At 40.4% G+C, this 17,854-nt stretch overlaps 2 protein-coding genes across 5 annotated transcripts; one reads left to right on the forward strand and one right to left on the reverse strand.

Moving 5' to 3' along the window:
- Positions 1 to 1,655: 1,655 nt before the first annotated feature.
- LOC111228823 (nucleolin-like) lies at positions 1,656 to 8,277 on the reverse strand. 2 transcript variants are annotated; one of them, XM_022754903.1, is made up of 15 exons: positions 8,177 to 8,277; positions 7,441 to 7,516; positions 7,271 to 7,327; positions 7,045 to 7,197; positions 6,056 to 6,202; positions 5,398 to 5,469; positions 5,183 to 5,306; positions 4,910 to 5,067; positions 4,548 to 4,674; positions 4,219 to 4,379; positions 3,956 to 4,085; positions 3,732 to 3,865; positions 3,420 to 3,546; positions 3,083 to 3,315; positions 1,656 to 2,040 (listed from the first exon to the last, which is right to left on the reverse strand). In XM_022754903.1, the coding sequence occupies exons 1-15, from the start codon at positions 8,189 to 8,191 to the stop codon at positions 1,976 to 1,978; spliced, it is 1,779 nt and encodes a 592-aa protein (XP_022610624.1). In that variant the 5' UTR covers positions 8,192 to 8,277; the 3' UTR covers positions 1,656 to 1,975. The 2 variants fall into 2 exon arrangements, with proteins under 2 accessions (XP_022610624.1, XP_022610625.1); XM_022754904.1 differs by lacking the exon at positions 6,056 to 6,202.
- A 90-nt stretch (positions 8,278 to 8,367) lies between these two features.
- On the forward strand, positions 8,368 to 16,862 carry gk5 (glycerol kinase 5 (putative)). Of its 3 annotated transcripts, none has more exons than XM_022754908.1 (18): positions 8,368 to 8,443; positions 8,756 to 9,059; positions 9,181 to 9,274; positions 9,575 to 9,650; positions 9,768 to 9,861; positions 10,015 to 10,146; positions 10,654 to 10,729; positions 11,023 to 11,084; positions 11,179 to 11,252; positions 11,610 to 11,670; positions 12,161 to 12,287; positions 12,374 to 12,478; positions 13,146 to 13,240; positions 13,697 to 13,800; positions 13,905 to 13,964; positions 14,241 to 14,374; positions 14,953 to 15,341; positions 15,457 to 16,862. In XM_022754908.1, exons 2-17 carry the CDS (start codon positions 8,934 to 8,936, stop codon positions 15,123 to 15,125), a joined length of 1,593 nt encoding a protein of 530 aa, XP_022610629.1. In that variant the 5' UTR covers positions 8,368 to 8,443; positions 8,756 to 8,933; the 3' UTR covers positions 15,126 to 15,341; positions 15,457 to 16,862. The 3 variants fall into 3 exon arrangements, with proteins under 3 accessions (XP_022610629.1, XP_022610627.1, XP_022610628.1); XM_022754907.1 differs by having other exon boundaries at positions 8,402 to 8,443; positions 8,702 to 9,059; XM_022754906.1 differs by having other exon boundaries at positions 8,368 to 9,059.
- Positions 16,863 to 17,854: the final 992 nt, after the last annotated feature.

A 17,854-nucleotide genomic window follows, 5' to 3' on the forward strand; every position in this document is an offset into this window, starting at 1 on the left:
TAACACAAAAACTAACTCTATTTCTTAAGATAACACACCTTGGACTTATTATTTCACAACTTCATGTTACAGTAGATTCATTTTTTGACACTTTAAGCAAAGAAAAATATTTTTCTAACATTTCTGAAATGTTAAAAAGGTTTGGCAAAAACATACGACACAAATAATTGATGGCATAAATGCTCAACATGTTTACTATGACAAATTTAAAAGTACAAAGAGCCTCTATGATGATTTGATTAGACAAAGGTTGTGTCCATTACTCTGAATACTATGTCAAACCTTATAAATGTAACACCTCATACCACGAACACCATCCCCAACATGAACCCTGGTGGTGGCAGCATGAGCCTGTGAGACTGCTCCTCTGCACCAGGTCCCAGAAAGGCTTATACAACAGAAATAAATAGAAATCCTGCTTGCACCCCTGCTGCGGATCCAGACTTGGGATAAGATTTATTTTTCCAGCAGGACAAAGACCCCAAACATAAAGCCAAAGCTACACAGCAACGGTTTCCACATCAAGTCCAGACTTCTGTCCAAACCAGAGTCTGTGGCAGGACCTCAAACTTTCGGAGCTTTTTTGCACAGATGTGCAGAGCTGATATAAACCAACTGACTCAAGAGTGTAACTGCTGCAGAAGATGCCTCCTCTGTAAACTGACTTCAGGGAGCGACAACATGTGTTATTAGAGTTAGAGTTTTAACATTATAGGACATGCAAGTGTCAACAAACCCCAATAACCTCAACACAGTTCAGTTGTAAAACAATAAAGCAAAGTCTAAGGAAGTGTTCACTTTTCATAGACACTGAACAACTCACGCTTTATATGCGCAAACTGAGAAACCCTAAAATGACACTTTCCACACTGGTGCAATTCGATATCTTGTGCAAACACACGGCGAATGCAAAGAGACTTCCAGTCGCAGTAACTTTTACCTACGTGGTGCAAAGTCATATAATAGTCTCGCAAGTTGCTGAGCTGCAGCGCCTTTTGCTTCATCTCTCCATAACACATCAACACATGTCATAAACACCATAATAAGCTCGAGTTGATGCGTTTTAACGACGTACCAGTGCCTCCTCTGCTCTGTCACTGAGTCACACGGTGCATGGTCGGATCGTTGTGATAAAAGTTTTCTGCAGCCTGTGAACACTGACTATCTGAACTACATGTGTCTGGAGAAGCGCGCCGACACGCCACAGATCCACGCTGCGCTGGGACCGGACCGTCCCAAACCGGTCCATTCAGAAGGAAGTGGGAAAACAGGATGTGAGGTCATTAGAGGACACAGCGTTTGGGCTGAATTTCTGCAAGTTGCAAAAAAAAAAAAAAAAAAAAAATCGGAAGAACTGCAGCGGCATGTGCACAGAGCAGTCAACCTGCAACTGGTGGTGAAATCCCAGCCTCATGTCATATTTTTTTTTTTTTTTTTTTTTTACTGCTTCTGTTCATGCAGCAACACAGTGGTTGATCATATGCGGGTCATTGGTTGGAGAATATGGCATGTTTAGCTGTGAGACTGGTGTTATTTCGGGTCAGTGGCAGAGAAGAAATAGTCTGTGACTTGGCCGAGGTTTCACCAAGTCCTGGAATAACCTTTTGAGTCTTTATCACAGATGTTGGAACAAAAACACAAAGGGACAGCTGGTGTGATTTTAAAATGAATTTATCTTCACTTTAGAAAATGACACACTGATTAAATCTTAATAAATTTTTCACATAAACCTGCAGAATGTTTTAACAAGTCGGGGTTCTTTCTCATGCTTTCATAATAGTTATGAAATTAATGATTTTTAGTAATAAAAAAAAAATGAAATTACAAGATGCCACATGTCCTACAGTCAAGTACGATTTACAACACTGGATCACACCCTTGCACAGTCTGTACATTCAATCCAACTCAAAAAAGTCTTGCGCTCATACACGTTTCAAAAAAAAATAACTCTATATGGTCATTTTCCAAAGACACGTCAGCTTTTATTTTCCACTTCTTTAACAGCAGCCTGCGGCACAGCGGCTCCACGTCCTCCCCCTCCTGCAAGACAACAACCCGTCAAATTCAAATCAACGCAGTCACAAACCATATCAAGAGAGTTTACGCAGGGCAGAGAGAAACTGTCGTTTGGCTGTTTATGGAAACTGATTGAAATCTATAATAAACAAACATCCATATAAAAACCAGCCAAGACTTGATCCAACAACGCCCAGAGTTACAGGCTTATCGAGAAAGTGAGGAGCTATCTCAGCTTAGCCTGTAGCCTGAGACCAGCAGGTCAGTCCAACATGAAAGTCAGATTTGTCCCCGTATCAAACAATGGATGAGTTTGAGGAAAATACCTCCAGCTTAAAGAGGAGAGATTTTTTTTTTTTTTTTTTTGCAAAAATGCTAAAAATTAAAGAAAAAAAAATTCTAAAGGTGCGAACTGCTCCTGTCATCTTGAAAGACAAAGGTAGGATGCAGTTATTATTATTCTTTGCCACCTTGGGGCAGCACAATAGACTCACAGCACAAAATGGACATATCGACTAGTTATGTTGTTAAGGTGAATAGTAAAGCTGTGCTATAACACAAACTGTGTGATTTACTCTTCCAGCAGATATGAGGTAGTGTTAGCATTAATTTGGAGTCATGCTTGTGTCCTATATTCACTCCCCTTTTCTGTTTTGGTCTCCACCCACTCCTGAGGGACGTATCTGCCTCTTTAGCTGCTAAATGCCCCGCTGTGTTCGCCAGCTGGTCACTACCTGTGTCTGTGCTGCACAGAGGAGGCAGCGTACACTGGGTTTCTCTGAACCTTTTTTTTTTTTTGGGTGAAAACAGGATGAGAGCTGTGAGAGTGAACCAAAACATTAAAAAGGTGCCAAGAACCAACTCCAAGAGAATGAACTGAAAGATGGTGAAGGACTGAGGAGAGCTGCTCCCGACAGGTGAGACCCATCACATTACACTCATTTCATCCATTGTTAATATAATAATATTGATTTGTGGAGTTTTAAATTTAAACTGTAATTACATCTCAGTCGTTGTTGACCTCACTATAAAGACCCTTTGATTTAACTGTAGGACTCAGTGTTACCTCCTCTGCTGCCTCTCCCAGCTCTGCCTCCACGCCCCCCTCTGACAGCCCCCCGACCTGCAGGCTGACCACCAGGACGCTGCGCCAAGCCTCCTCTGGCTCCTTGGCGACTCTTTTCACTCTTGGGTTTTGCATAAGCCACATTCACTTTGCTGCCATCTATCTCACAGTCCTCCATGGCTTCTTTGACAGCTTTGCACTTTTCTTCGCTCGCAAACTCCACAAAACCAAAGCTGAGAAAAACAAACGAGACACGCGTAAAGACTTCAAGAATAGGTGAAAAAATATGAAACATTTTTAGACAATTAAAACAGTGAATGTACGTTACGCTCCCAACCTCTTGGAGACTCCAGTCTCTTTATCTACAGTGACTCTTGCACTGAGGGCTCCTTCAAAGGCACCTTTAAGAGTCTCTGCAGTCGTCTTCTCAGCCAGGCCCCTTACAATCAGTGTTTTTGATATGACTAACAAGAAAAAAAACAACACACAGCTGTGCTATCAGCATCTTCATAACTCATCGCGACTCAAACCGACTTTACAGACACTTGAAATTGATGTTTTGCCTTTAATAAATATCATTTTCCCCTGATTAAGCAGCTCAGTAGACAACATGTATCATGAGTAACACAGCAGGGACTCTCCCACATACCTTTTGCCTTCTGTGGCTTTTCTCTCAGTTCAAAGAATTGGACTCTGATCTGCCTTTTGGACATCTTCATGTTTTGGGACTCCTGCAAAGCCTTTTCAGCATCTGCCACAGTTGCAAACTCGACAAACGCATATCTGCAGAGAATTACAGACGTTTCTTGAAGACATTCAAACACTTTCTGCGATGAAAAAAAATATAAGGTGGGCCAGTGTACATGTATTTACCCTTTTGATTTGCCTTTGCTCTGAGGCATTTTGATGCTAACAGCTTTCGGAAAGATTTTGTTGAGGCTTTTTTCTTTCGCTTTGTACAACAAATTGCTCACAAATAAGATGTTGTTTGGAGGAGCTGCAGCTGTGAGAAAGAAGAAGGATCTTTTGTGAATACAGATTTAATTGACTGATGTCCAGATCAAAAAAAGAAAAGAGGACAGCTGTAGTATCATGTTGACTATCAATAGTACATTTCTAAATATCCAATGATTTACCTTTTGTGTTGCTGTCTTCGTCAGTAGCGTTGGTGACTTTAGGTACAGTTGTTTCTCCTACACAGTCCACAATTAAAACCCGGCCTTGGATCTTTACTCCCTGTTTTTTCTGCTGTACTTTCTTAGCAATGGTTTTATTTTTGAACTCCACAAAGGCAATACTGTCGAAAAATAAGGAAATTTCATTCAGTACACATTACAAACATCCATTTAATTCATATCTTTTATTTTCTAATAAACATCATAATCACAGAATTATTTTGCTCATTTGACATAATTGTATAGTTAGGAATTGAACCATAACACAGGTTTTTTTTTTTAACTCTCACCCTTTGCTTGGGCCTTTAGTTCCACCAGGAAAGCGGATGGCGACGGCCTTGTGGAAGACTTTGAGAATGTCTTTTTTTGTTGCGGTGTATGGGATGTTCTTCAGAAACAAACATCTGGCATCTTTTACTGCCAAAGACGGGACGTCAGATTAGACCAAAAGTCTTACATCACATGACTTTATAATGTTTTGCACTGCAAGATGGTATCATAAAATCATTATTTAAGAAGTTGATGGAGAAAATCCAACCTAAAGTCCATATTAGCCAATAAATGGCACTACCACTGCATCTGTATCTAGAGTGAGAAGTAGCACATGACTTAAAGTGATGTATAATTGAACAATTGTCGTTAGACGGGTTACCTTTTTTGTCCACCTGTGGAGCTTTCACCTTCACCTCGTCCTCACTTTTGACCTTTGCTTTAGCGATCGTCAAAGGCTTATCAAGGATCTTCTCTCCATTTAACGTCAAGGCTTTAGTCACGTCCATCTCTGAGGCCATATCTACATGTGCATGTTTCCTACAACAGAAAAATATTACTTTAGAGCTAATTTAGCTTCTTCGTCAAATGCACCTACTACAAAAAAGAAAAAAATGAAACCTGAGAGTAAGAATTTAGTTAAAAATAAACTCACTTCGACCGGTCTAATCGGATGCCTTGAACCAGGAGACTTTGCGTCATGAAGTAATTTGCTAACGAATCTCTGACCTCTTCAAATGGTTTGGACGTGTTCAGGTTGCCAACAAAAACACAAAAACCTACAACAAAACAAGACAGTGAAAATTTTTATAAGAAAAATTTGGTTGTTTTACAAAGACTTTAGCACTTGGTCTTATTTAGAGTTCATACCGTCATTTATGAGCTTGGTTTTCTTTGACGGGGAAGTGTCAATGTTAGAGTGTGTCTTCCGTTTCCCATTAACTGCAGCAGATAGGAAACAAGTTAATTATCTGGTTACAACATCATAGCTAAATAAAATTAATACAAGCGGCCGGCAGTGTGCAGGATTTCTGGTCTCTGCTCAGTTTAGACTCAGTTTAGAGCAACAATTTCCACATATTCAGCCACATTGATATTTGTCTCCATAATTAATTTCAAAAAGGTCAGGTTGATATTGATATTATGGAGAATGTTTACTCTAATGAGGGAATTTACAAATTTACAAATAAAAGAATTACTCATCAAGATCTGAATGTGGTCCAAAACAGGTCTGATGCAACTTTAAAAAAAAAAATAGAGAAGAGCTGAAAGCTTTTACTAGTTTTACAGCGTTTGCTTAAAAATCAATGGATTTCATAGTTTCCAATGGTTGCAGTGTTTAGAAGACTGTCCTCAGGTTGCTACTGTGACACAATCGGAAGATTCATCCCCATTTTAAGTGCACATCACTTGAGGGCAGGTGAGAAAGCTGTGAAGAAGTTATGTGTGAGTCGGACAATGGAAGAAACAAAAGAAACTCTTCTTGAAGCAGCCGTTTCATCACTGTCTAATTGTTAACTCTCCTTACCTGCTAACTCTTCAACAACCATCTGTTCACTTCCTTTGCTTTCCTGTTTAACACGACCGCTCTGTCCTCCTTCATTCTTCTTTGCCAGAGTCACAGTTACTGTGGGGGTACATTCGCTTTCTCCAGTGGCGGTGTCCATTTGGGATTCTAAAGAGGAAACCCTGTTACTGGCGCCGCTCAGAATTGCTCTCAAGAACATTGTTTATGTTGTATTGTCATTATCTTTTTCATCTTTGATCTCCTCCATCTTGGTCTCAGAACTCTCACTGGGAGTGTTGCTTATTAATTCAGCCGAAGAGACTGCCCGAGTCTGTTCTTCATTTATACGATTTAAGGACAATGAAAGCCTGTCAGAATCAGCTGTTAACGTTGTACATGCAGCCTCCATTCTTCAGGAAGACCAACCAACAAACTTTTTGTAGCCTTTACTCAAGCCGGTAGGGGGTAGGTTTTTCATACTTTAAGTTTTTTTGGGTGGAATATCCCTTTAAACATTAAATAACTGTCGGTTTCAACACTCATACATACACAAAGGTCTGTGGTGAATACAAGTTGTTACCATCAGGACAGAGGTACAGGCTTCTTGCGCCCAAAGATCCTTTACCTCCCAGAATAGCGCTGTTAAACAAACCTTGAAGATATGAGCGGTGTGTCACTTGCATTTTTTGAACCTAATTCCTGATTGTTGGTGATGTTGCTGTGGAGTGCTTTGTTGTTAAATGTCTGTCTTTATTTGTAATGTCTTTTCTGTTGTGGTTGTATTTATCTGACAGTCACAGGCACAAAGAGAATTTTGTTTGTTATGGTTACAATTCAGTTTGTAAGTGAGACATGCTGGCCTGTTTTCTTTTAAATCTTAAGTTTCAGTCATAAAAACCAACATCACTTAATGACAAACACTTCAGTGGAGGAAGAGTCTTTGTTTCGTAAAAAAAAACAAAAAAAAACACAGATTATGTAATGCACCAGTAACTTTTAAACAGCCTTACCACTACGCATCATCTCTCTTGCAGTCATCTGATTACTTGAGTTGGTTCTCCTTTCCAAATCCTCACCCTCTCCTTCCTCATTCTTCTTCTCCCAGGATACGGTTACAGTAGGTGTGTTTGCTTTTACTTCAATGACAGTGTCCATCTGAGAATCTGAACACGTAGCTTCATTACTGGCACTGTTCAGAATTTCAGTCAGACATCATGTGTGATGCGTTTGTAATACCTTGTTCATCTTGGTCCTTCTCCTCCTGTTTCATCTCTGTCCTCTCAATCTGTCCTTCTGAAAAAAAAAAAAAACGACATTAATTGAATGATTTCTTATTACCGCAGATATTAAGTTCAAGCGGTTGTGTTCACTGTAGATTCTCAAGTTGTTTGAAAGATATGACTTGCCAGTGTTAACGTTGTGCTCTTCTTCTACAACTTCATTGGTGATGACCTTGCTTTGCCTTTTTCTACTATTTGTAGCCTGAAAGAAACAAATGCGATTCTGACATTACGACCCAAGTGTGTTCTTGAGGACTGCAACTTCAAATTCATCCCAATATCAATTCATTTGTCAGTTATATTTACCATGTACCATTTACATTTAAAGTATGACATTTAAAATGGAAGATGCCCACAACCAATTCACAGAGACCAAGGTGATGTCCTCAAAAGACTTGAGCTGTCTAACAAATCCCCAAAATATTCAATTGTACGTGATATCTAACAAAAATGAAGCAAATCCTCATGTTTCAGAGGCTTAAACCACTGAAAGTGGGACATTCTCCCTCGATAAATAACTGACACTCTTAATTATCAAGATGTATGTCACTTAACTTCTGTCAATCAACTAAGTTTATCGATTAGTGTACTTATGAACTAGCCAGACCTGAGAGTTAAACGTAATAGCAATATTATGACTTTGTATCCGCCTAAAAACAAACTGACATGCAATGCAGTTGTACGTTAACAAATGAAACAGTGTTTGTAGGTAAACCTCTGGTTTCTGATGTGACTACCACCAGCTAACCTGTTAGCTAGTTAGTTTGCAGCTAATAAGACCACACAACAGTTACCTTAAAACTATGTACTTAATGCACGTTGAAGCCTGGTTAATATAAATGTAATGTAACGTTTTTCTTACGTCTGTCTTTGCCATATTGTGTGTAACAAACGCACACAATCACAGGCTGGTGAAGCTAGTCGGAGCTGGTGAATACACGTGTGGTGGGCTACAAACATCCACATGCGCCTGTTTTAAACTACGCTCTGAGCATGCGTGTGTTACTACGGATGCCGAAAAGGACGGAGGGCGTGTGTTTACGTTCTTGCAATCTAACGATTCACATTGCCGGAACTCCCCTTTCAGCCACCTCAGCGTGCCACCGTCACTGCTATGAACACATGTTGGGTAAATACTGGGCAACACTGAATAATGTTTAGAGAGAGAGGCATTATACGGAGTGTTTTTCGAAGTTTCTTAAGCGCTCAAGTTTGATTTTCTGACAGCTAGCCAAGTAGCTAATTAGCTTAACTCTTCAGTTGACCAACTCCTATTTCAGTTGCATTTTCAGGTCTCCACCAGACTCAAGTCTGTGGAAACTGATTTTGAATATATTTGGCTATCACTTCAACCTGTACAATGACCGAACCTATGTTTTCCACATAGTGTGTGTTTGTCCGGCATGGGAAACAAACTTGAGCAATGTGTTGACTCCGACAGTTAGAACTGGGACTGGACTGCGAAGAACCCACGGTCCGAAGGTCAAGGGACAGCCTCAACACGACACATAACCTGGTGCAGATAAGGTATTGTCGGGTCACAACAACCAAGTCCAACATGAGTTGACAATGAAAGACGTGGTGCTCATTTGAGGAATACTGGGACATACGTTTCTACAATGGGGAGTCAGAGGAACGGTTTCAAGAAGGAAAGCTTCATTTTGTCAGTGGACGTCGGCACAACATCAATCAGATGTCACGTCTATGACAAGGAGGCAACAATCCGAGGATCATGCACCACCAAGGTATTCATCTGCTTGTCTTTATCCTTTTGGCTTCTTATTTGTCACGTATACCACCTACACGCATCACTCTCTTGAAACTTATATGTTTCCTCATATTATTCATTCACAATACTTTCTCCAGGTTGTCCCCTTGTACCCAGAGGTAGGACATGTGGAGATGGAGCCAGATGCACTATGGAAAGGGTTTATCACTGTGGTCAAGGGAGCTGTGCAAGGTACAGTTGCACCATTTCCTGTTGCTGCATTTATCCACAAACATACTCAGGCTTATTCAAGCTGTGATTCATTATTCATGGTAATTGACACGCCTATTACAAATTATATCTGACATAACACTGTTAGTACTACAAGCGTGTTGAAATGTAAATTGTTTCCAGTTTGGTCTTTTTCCAGTGTGAACAAATAAAGCAAGAAGAAGCCTGATTAACATATACTGAGATGCAAGAAAAACATATATAATACATACATAATAGCTCTGTGTGTGTGTGTGTGTGTGTGTGTGTGTGCTGCTATAGATGCAGGGCTACAAATGCGCCAGATAGAGGCCCTTGGCATCTCCACTCAACGAGGCACATTCACAACATGGGACAGGTAAATTGAATAAAAATAATTACTACTACTTACTTTTTTACTTTTTACTTTTCTTTATCTCCAGAAAAAGTGTATATCTGACAGGTTCATTTCACTTCCTCTCTTTTCCCCTGACAGGAAAACTGGAGTTCCCTTCCATAATTTTATCAGCTGGCAGGATCAGAGGGCTGCAGACTTGGTGAAGTCCTGGAACAGATCATGCACAATGAAAGTGAGACTTTGGCTGCTGTGCGTCTCTAACATGTAATGAAAAAGGAATGTAGTCTAGAGATGAGGGACGAAAAAGTAGAACATTTAAATGTTTTGAAATCAGCACTGTCCCTTCACACAGTGTGCCTTTTTATTGTTACTCCGACAACCTCAGGCAATCCATGGTGTGATGAAGGGGCTGTACTTCATGACCAGGCAGAAACGGTTGCTTGCAGCGAGTCTCATTGTTTTCTCCACTCAACATGTTACCTTCCGCCTCGTCTGGGCCCTGACATACTACAAGCAAGTGAGTGTGTTTGCACGTGTGCAGGAAAACATTTAAAGATGCCATAAACATCCATAAACATCAACATAAAGATGCCATAAACATCAAAGTCCAGAAGGAATGTGCACTGAAAAGCTAAAACCCCAAGTCAAGGTGTCTCACAATTAACCCAACTAATCATTTTCATTGAAGGTTAATATACCAATTATTTTCCTCATCAATTGTTAGAACTATAAAATGTTAGAAAATAGTGACAGATTTTCATCACTTATGATGCCAAGAGGTGGCATCATAAAATTGCTTGTTCTGAATCCATTAAAGGTGAAATAAATACAATCGTAGAGTATATGAATCAACAGATAAAGCTGATAATTTTTTGCAGTAATCATCGTCAAAACAAATGTCCTGTCATACAAATAGTCCTGGTTCGAAGCACGGCAGAGCATGCAGCTGAAACCCTCCCAGGAATGTGGGTGTTAAAGGGTTCACCTCTCTTCTCAGCCTCATCATGTTTCCCTCTTCTTCTAGGTCCGTCAAGCGGTAACTGAAGGCAACTGCTGCTTTGGAACGATAGACACCTGGCTCCTGTTCAAACTCACAAAAGGTGGGTTTGAGCTCATTTGAAAGCCATCTCTCAATGAGGACAATTTCTTCTCTAAACAGCACAGTACTATATCATTTGTTCAGTGGATTGCATTTCATACACTGTTAAGCAGGGTTTTAAGACCCAGACAGAAAGTTCTTTGTGTTTCAAATCCTGTTGCACGTTTCTCAGAAATGTTTTAGCTAACTCCTGTGGGAGTGGGTTTAGTTGGATAAATAACTGGGAGCTCAAACAAGTTTTTTTTTTACCTTTTTGAAAACATTTTTTTGATACATTCACCTTGTCTGTTTTAGGACACATCCATTCCACAGACTATTCTAATGCCAGTGCAACTGGCATTTTTGACTCCTATCAGGTCTGGTGTATGTTATGTTTGTTCACTGTTTTGTCTTTCTGTGTTTGGTGTGAGCTTTTTTCTTCAAATCACTATAATATGATTTTTTTTACAGATGTGTTGGAGTAGTCTGCTGTGCTCTCTTGTTTCTCTGCCTCTCACTATTTTCCCCAAAGTAGAAGATACAGGGTGAGTCATTTCCGCCAAATTTCAACACACTGTACACTCATCGGTTTCAGTCATGAGCTCAGTCATACTTTCATTATAACTTTATTTTTTTCACTCTGAACCTGAAACTGAAATGTTCTGCTCATGAGTATGTGTGATATGTCATTCATAGTTATTATAATTCTCCACATTTCAAAGTTTTATTTAAATATTCCAATCATTTCAAATCCACGTAATCCTGTTTTAAAAGTACGGCATCTCAGCATACGTACTGTTTAGTTGTAATTACAAATTCATGGCCTCCAAATGGCGTTTAGAGGATTGACAGAGAGTGTGAGATGATGCATTGTCTCTTGTTTCTCCTTCATGTTGCACCAGCCATGACTTTGGTTCCACAGACCCATCTATCTTCGGAGTATCCATTCCTATCATGTCAGTGGTGAGTTGTCAAGGTCTTGGCATGTCACACACCCTGTTATCAGTGTGATTATGTTAAAAAACATTCATTACAAACTTCTGATTCAGTTTATGACAGCGTGTCACCAACATTATGTTGTAAAATGGCTATTTATCCCAGGTGTTTGATTAATCAACAGCAGGGAACATGCAGCTTGTTTCATTCAGTTGAAACAGAATATTAAAAAGTGTTTAACACATGACATTTTGTTTATAGCTACTTTGTGGTAGAGGTTAAAAACAGACAAGACAGTGAATATAAACTGAAACGCAAGACACAAGGAATGAACTGGAACAGTGGAATTAAAAACGTACACATAAATTGGGACAGTATCGTACAGTATATACAGTATCCTGTATTTTACATCACATGAGTTTTAGACATTTTCAGTGTTGCTCAGGTGAGACTAAACCTGTTTAGGATTCAGTGTGTTCACAACAAACAAATGTGTTCCTCTGTCCCTCTGCTACAGATGGCGGACCAGCAGGCAGCCATGTTTGGAGAGTGCTGCTTTGATGTTGGCGATGTGAAGATCACCATGGGGACAGGCACCTTCATGAACATCAACACTGGGAGCAAACCACATACATCTGTAGCAGGTAAAGCAAAATACACAAACGTTAAGATAATAATATCCACACTTGTTCATTCAGGCACATTACAAGCCTGAGTTTCTTCTCTGTAGGTCTGTATCCTGTGGTGGGGTGGAAGATCGGCCCAGAGGTGGTGTACTTGGCGGAGGGTAATGCAGCAGACACAGGCACTGCCATCAAGTGGGCGCAGGAGCTGGGTGAGAATCAAGCTGTATACAATACCTGTGGAGATGGATTCTTTTAATTCATATTTATTATGCATTTTACAAGGAAACTGTGTGAGAGTGTTTGGAAGGTTTTACAGTAAAATTACGACAACACAAAATCAATAAGATAGTTGACAAACTAAGGTTACTTTAAGGTTATGTTACGTGGTGTTGTGACGTCAAACAATGTGTTGCTCAGTCTGAGCTTTTTAGCCTTGTTTTGGTTTCATAGTCTGTAACTTGTCTCATCATCGAGTCTCAAGTCACAATAGCAGCTGTTCAAACAGCAGACAGACGAAGCTAGAAACTAGCTGGTGAATATAGTGGAGCATTTAGCAGCTGAAGAGCCAAACATTTCCGTTGGGAGTCAGTGGAAACCAGAAACAGAACTAACAGAAGAGGTTATATTTGTCAGGTGTCCAGAAACGTGACTCCAAATGAATGCTCATGTTGCTTCGTGTCTGCCAAATGTGGTAGATTGCTTTTTAACATGTTCGGTATAGCAACTTTATAGGGTTATAATATGTCAGTTTTGTGTTTTCAGTTTGGCCAAAATTCTATTCATGCGTCTTTAAATCTATTCATGTTTAAGTGAATACCACTGATGAAGTCAGTAACTGACAGATTTATCGGGTGAAACCTGTGTGTGTTGTTGCAGAGCTCTTCTCTGACGTCCAGGAGACCAGCGCCATGGCTTACAGTGTCAATGACTCTGATGGAGTGTGCTTTGTACCGTCCTTCAGCGGCCTGCAGGTAGATGTGCAGTACAACATTTAAACATATGTGTCAAAGAAAGATCTGTTTGTTTTTATAGGCAGTTGGTGTAATGTGTACATCAGTGTGTTTTCTCAAAGCAAAAGCATATGTGTATATATTGTAGCACATATAGGTGGATATTGATTAACAGCATGATATTTACCATCACAGGCTTTTATTTCTATTTTTGTCCTTTTTGTTCCTCTGTAACGTGGTTTTGTGTCTCTTTTTTTTCTCTGCCCTCCTTTGTGAACTGGCCTGTGTAAGTGTGTGTCCTGAATGTTGATAGTTTAGATGCAATGATGTTAATACAAATCAGTTTCCTCATGGTTGTTTAATCAAGAGCTACTTTAAGAACAGTAACCAAGTAAAAGAGTGTAGCTGTTATCAGGTCTGTTTTTCACTGACTCATTACATTTGACATGTTTGTTTACATACTTCATTTATCCAAAGGCTCCTCTGAACGACCCTAAAGCTTGTGCTTCACTCATGGGCCTCAAACCCTCAACCACCAAGAGCCACCTGGTCCGTGCCATACTGGAGTCTGTCGCCTTCAGGTGACTCGTTTTGAAGAGATTGTTTCTGTTTTAACATCTTTACTATTCATTCTCCATTCATGCTAACTGCTGGTCTTTCTTTGCATTCTGTTTATTCTTTGCAGAAACAAGCAGCTGTATGAGACGATGCTGAAAGAAACTCACATCCCCATCGCAAAGATCAGGTACAGTTCTATCATCCACTGAGCCGGTCGGTAGTCAGTGCAGACAGAATATGATTGTGGTAATGAAAGCCTGCTGTGGGATGTGGACATGTCCCTCTTTGATATCCCAGTTTACAGTGCGATATCTGATCTGATATTAGATTTGCACTAATGCAGTTCAGTTTTTATTGGCAATCCATTATATGTGTATCGTGATCTGATACTGTTACTGTTACAGTAAAGTGAGTTGCAGTGTAATGTAATAGAGAGCTCTGTCTTTCATTCTGTGTCTCTCAGGGTGGATGGTGGTGTTTCCTCCAATGACTTCGTCATGCAGCTGACTGCAGACCTGTTTAGCAGAAAGGTAGCCAGACCCGAACACCATGAGATGTCGTGTTTGGGGGCTGCTTTTGTTGCTGGACTTGGAGTGGGTACGTAGAGACACGTTCATACACATGTACATTATGCTGTATGCTGGATAGTCATTTCATACCAATGCTGTTCTTGTATAAAATGCTTTTTGGGCAGGAGGGATATGTCCTCACTTCTTTTTGGTTTCTGCAGTGAGCAGCCGGCTGTGTGAAGTTGTGTGTCTGTCAAGCAGTTTGACTTTTTTCTTTCACAGCGGTTGATAATTTTTCTCTAAAAATATTACAAAACTTGGTCATGACATTGAGATTCATTTGAAAAGTTATGATCAAAAGTCCTATTTCTATTCTTGTTGATACTGGCAGAAGAAGCAAAATGAAATGTCGCTGTGTGTTATGTAACCTACTTTCCATTTGATTATTCACATTATGTAATAATTAGATACATTAGTCAGTGCTTAATCAAATCAAACAAACAAGCCAGATTTGTTCTGGTTGTTGTATATAAACTCTTTTACAAAACTCACACAGACAAAATCCGCCTTCATAGGACTTCCTGTGTTATATGTTGGTAATTTTTTTAAGATTTTGTGTTCATGTTGTCTCCCTAAGTCCTCCTCTGTCTTTGACCGTCACTGCAGGCTTCTGGAGGACCCGGGAAGACCTGAAGAAGCTGCACAACATGGATCAGGAGTTCTTACCTCAAGGGGCACCTAAGGAGGGTGCTGGCAGCCCAAATCGGGAGTACATCCCCATCCTCCAGAGCTGGGAGAGAGCTCTCCGTCGTTCCATGAACTGGTACAGCAAGCCTTGACTCTGAAAGCGCACACAGGGAGATCCAGATGTTGACCAAATGGGGGGGATAAAGACATGAGGTCTGAGTACATGTGAAAGTAGAAGGTCTAGCATTTCCCATACGTGGATGCTAAAATAAATGACAATGGGTTTTTTTTTCTCTCTACGGTTGAACAAAACACAGCTGAAGGTCGTTCACACTGACAAAATGAAATAGCACTAATATGTGGGAAAGGTCCAGNGATGCTAAATAAATGACAATGGGTTTTTTTTTCTCTCTACGGTTGAACAAAACACAGCTGAAGGTCGTTCACACTGACAAAATGAAATAGCACTAATATGTGGGAAAGGTCCAGTACAGGTCAGATCCAGGCAGCCACCTTCACAGCCTTGAATTGTTGACCACATACAGCTACTATAAACTTTACTCTGTTTCTTCACACGATAGCTGCCTTTTCAGATAAATCCATTATTCATTTCAGATCTCAGGTTGCTGGTGTCTCTTCATATTACAGTATTTTATCCATATATTATATTTTTTATATTATTTTTCCACATGGGGGCGCTAATGACTGGCTTTACAGCTTTTAGTTTATGAACTCGCCGTAGCAACCACATGCCACATGCCATAAAGGAGCCATAGATTAAAATCATTCATATCAGATTCCCACATGATCGTCTGTGTGAGAAACAAAGACAGCACTTAACGCCTCTGTTCATGATACCTCAAGATTCAAAGAGCTCCACTGAGGGATAAAACCTGTTTAGGAAATTGTGTTAGGCATTGAACAAACACTGTTTAGTATTTATCCGTTTCTTCTTTATTTAACATGGTGTAAGTGCTAGTCCTTTATAGAAAACCCCAATTCACACATGTTGCCTTTCAGAGATCTGGAGCAGCTTTAATTTGTAGTTATAAATTAGATGTACAAACTGTCAGAAATTAGATTGCAGTGACTGCAGTGATGACTCATGAGAGGATATTGTTTAAATGTGACTGGAACAACTGGATTTTGTGTGTCAACTCACATGAAATCTCTCTCTCAAATCTTCTGCTGTGGAGGAGTTTCAAGGTGCACATCTCGTAGATTAGCGCCTGCATTTCAAGCTTTATAGGAACAAGTTGATCAGGGACACACATATCAATTGCATTGACTTAAAACAGAAATAGGACATGCATACATTTGTACTGAGTGTTACTCAGTGTCAGTCCGTGTTGTGTAGCTTGTGTTTGTGGTTTAATTGTCACAGCCTTATGAATCCCAGTGCAAAGGGACAGCCATGGTGATGTCATATGATAATGTTTTGACTCAAGTCTTTTACTTGACCTGATGAACTCTGATGACAAAGTTATAAAGTTAGTTCTAATTGTGATATGATGAACTGTGCCTGTACTTATGTGATATGTGACATAAACTGTGAATCTTACTGTAGAAATGTTGTGCTTGCTGGGTATTGTTAATCATTGTTTTGCCTTTCTCAATGTTATAATACAGTTCTTTCTACATATACTTAACTTTGTTTTGCAAAGTGACCATATAATACTGAAATTGACATCAGATCGAAAATTTCAGGTCTTCACATGTGGGATTTTTTAACACTTGTACTTCATTCAGTTCTTGAATGGCACTTGTCATGCCAAGCTGCTGGGAAATAACAAATAAATCATTTGTCTAATCATAATTTCTGTTACTAAACTGCAGAAAATATCACGTACTTTGTATGTCTTGAAAGGGCTAGTATTAAAAACAAATTATCAGCAGTTGCCTGTTGTGATTTGAGTGTGTGTCGTGCTTACAGTCGGTGTCACTGACGGTGAGTAAACAGATGCTGCCTGAAGGGTTTCACCTTCACATGGACTCAGAGGAAGTGCTGTCCTCTTGTGCCTGGGGAATTATCAGAAGCACAGGCTGTTAGATGAGTGTAGGGATTGTTTCCCATTGATGTGACTGACCTCACTGTGAGGGTTGCTATGGTAGCTTGCGGATGGAGTGACTGAGAACAAATGGGGTGTGTATTCCTGCTCATGGTGCTGGTATGGTAAGAGGGGGGGGGGGGGGACGACACTAATTGAGAGCACGAAAGGGGGTTTTCCTAAACAATGGGAGGATTGTGTGCGTGTTCACTTGGAGGAGCACCATACAGATCCATACAGTGTGGCTTTTTCTGCATCAAGTCGCCCATCCCCTGCACCCAAACGCTCCCTCTGGTCTGGCTGTGAGTCTCAGCTCTCTCACTCAAAGATGGGCAGTTTTTTTTTTTTGCCAGTGGGCTTGGCTTGCAGTGGGATGCCTTCACAGAGAAAAATGTGCTCGAGTGAGAGAGGCAGACCAGGACTAGCCCATGAATCAGTGCTGCCGGCTCTCACACTAATCAGTAAAATGGGTGTGTGTGTGTGTGTGTGTTTGTGTGTGTGTGTGTGTGTGTGTGTGTGTGTGTGTGTGTGTGTGTGTGTGTGTGTGTGCTAGTATTGTGCCTGGTGCCGCATTGTATGAGTTGTGGTGGACCCTGCCTTGCAACAAATTCAGTCTGACAGCAGGAACTTGATGCAATGTGACCACTACTCCAGTCCCCCTCCCCCATACGAGCTGAACCCTGCACCAAGGGTCATTATATAACTGCCTCTTCTCTTTTCTCTCTCTCTGTGTCACATTGGGAATGTTCGCTGGAGTGTCAGGGGGTTAGAAGTTAAGCTTTTGTCTTTTTTCTTTCCTGTCAGTGTCTCATCCTCTCCCCCTGCTGCCTAAG

This window comes from Seriola dumerili, unplaced genomic scaffold (genome assembly GCF_002260705.1).
Source record: "Seriola dumerili isolate Sdu_G_001 unplaced genomic scaffold, Sdu_1.0 BDQW01000226.1, whole genome shotgun sequence".
Lineage (NCBI taxonomy): Eukaryota > Metazoa > Chordata > Actinopteri > Carangiformes > Carangidae > Seriola > Seriola dumerili.

What these genes read in the sequence shown, in the direction of transcription:
- LOC111228823 (XM_022754903.1), bottom strand. An exon ending in AAGAGAGATGATGCGTAGTG is followed by an intron (nt 6,203 to 7,044) that starts GTAAGGCTGTTT and finishes TTTCCTCTTTAG; the next exon opens with AATCCCAAATGGACACCGCC. An exon ending in AAAGCCACAGAAGGCAAAAG is followed by an intron (nt 3,547 to 3,731) that starts GTATGTGGGAGA and finishes TTTTCTTGTTAG; the next exon opens with TCATATCAAAAACACTGATT.
- gk5 (XM_022754906.1), top strand. Translation starts at nt 8,934, where the DNA reads ATGGGGAGTCAGAGGAACGGTTTCAAGAAGGAAAGCTTCATTTTGTCA. An exon ending in GGTCAAGGGAGCTGTGCAAG is followed by an intron (nt 9,275 to 9,574) that starts GTACAGTTGCAC and finishes GTGCTGCTATAG; the next exon opens with ATGCAGGGCTACAAATGCGC. An exon ending in CCTGTTCAAACTCACAAAAG is followed by an intron (nt 10,730 to 11,022) that starts GTGGGTTTGAGC and finishes TGTCTGTTTTAG; the next exon opens with GACACATCCATTCCACAGAC.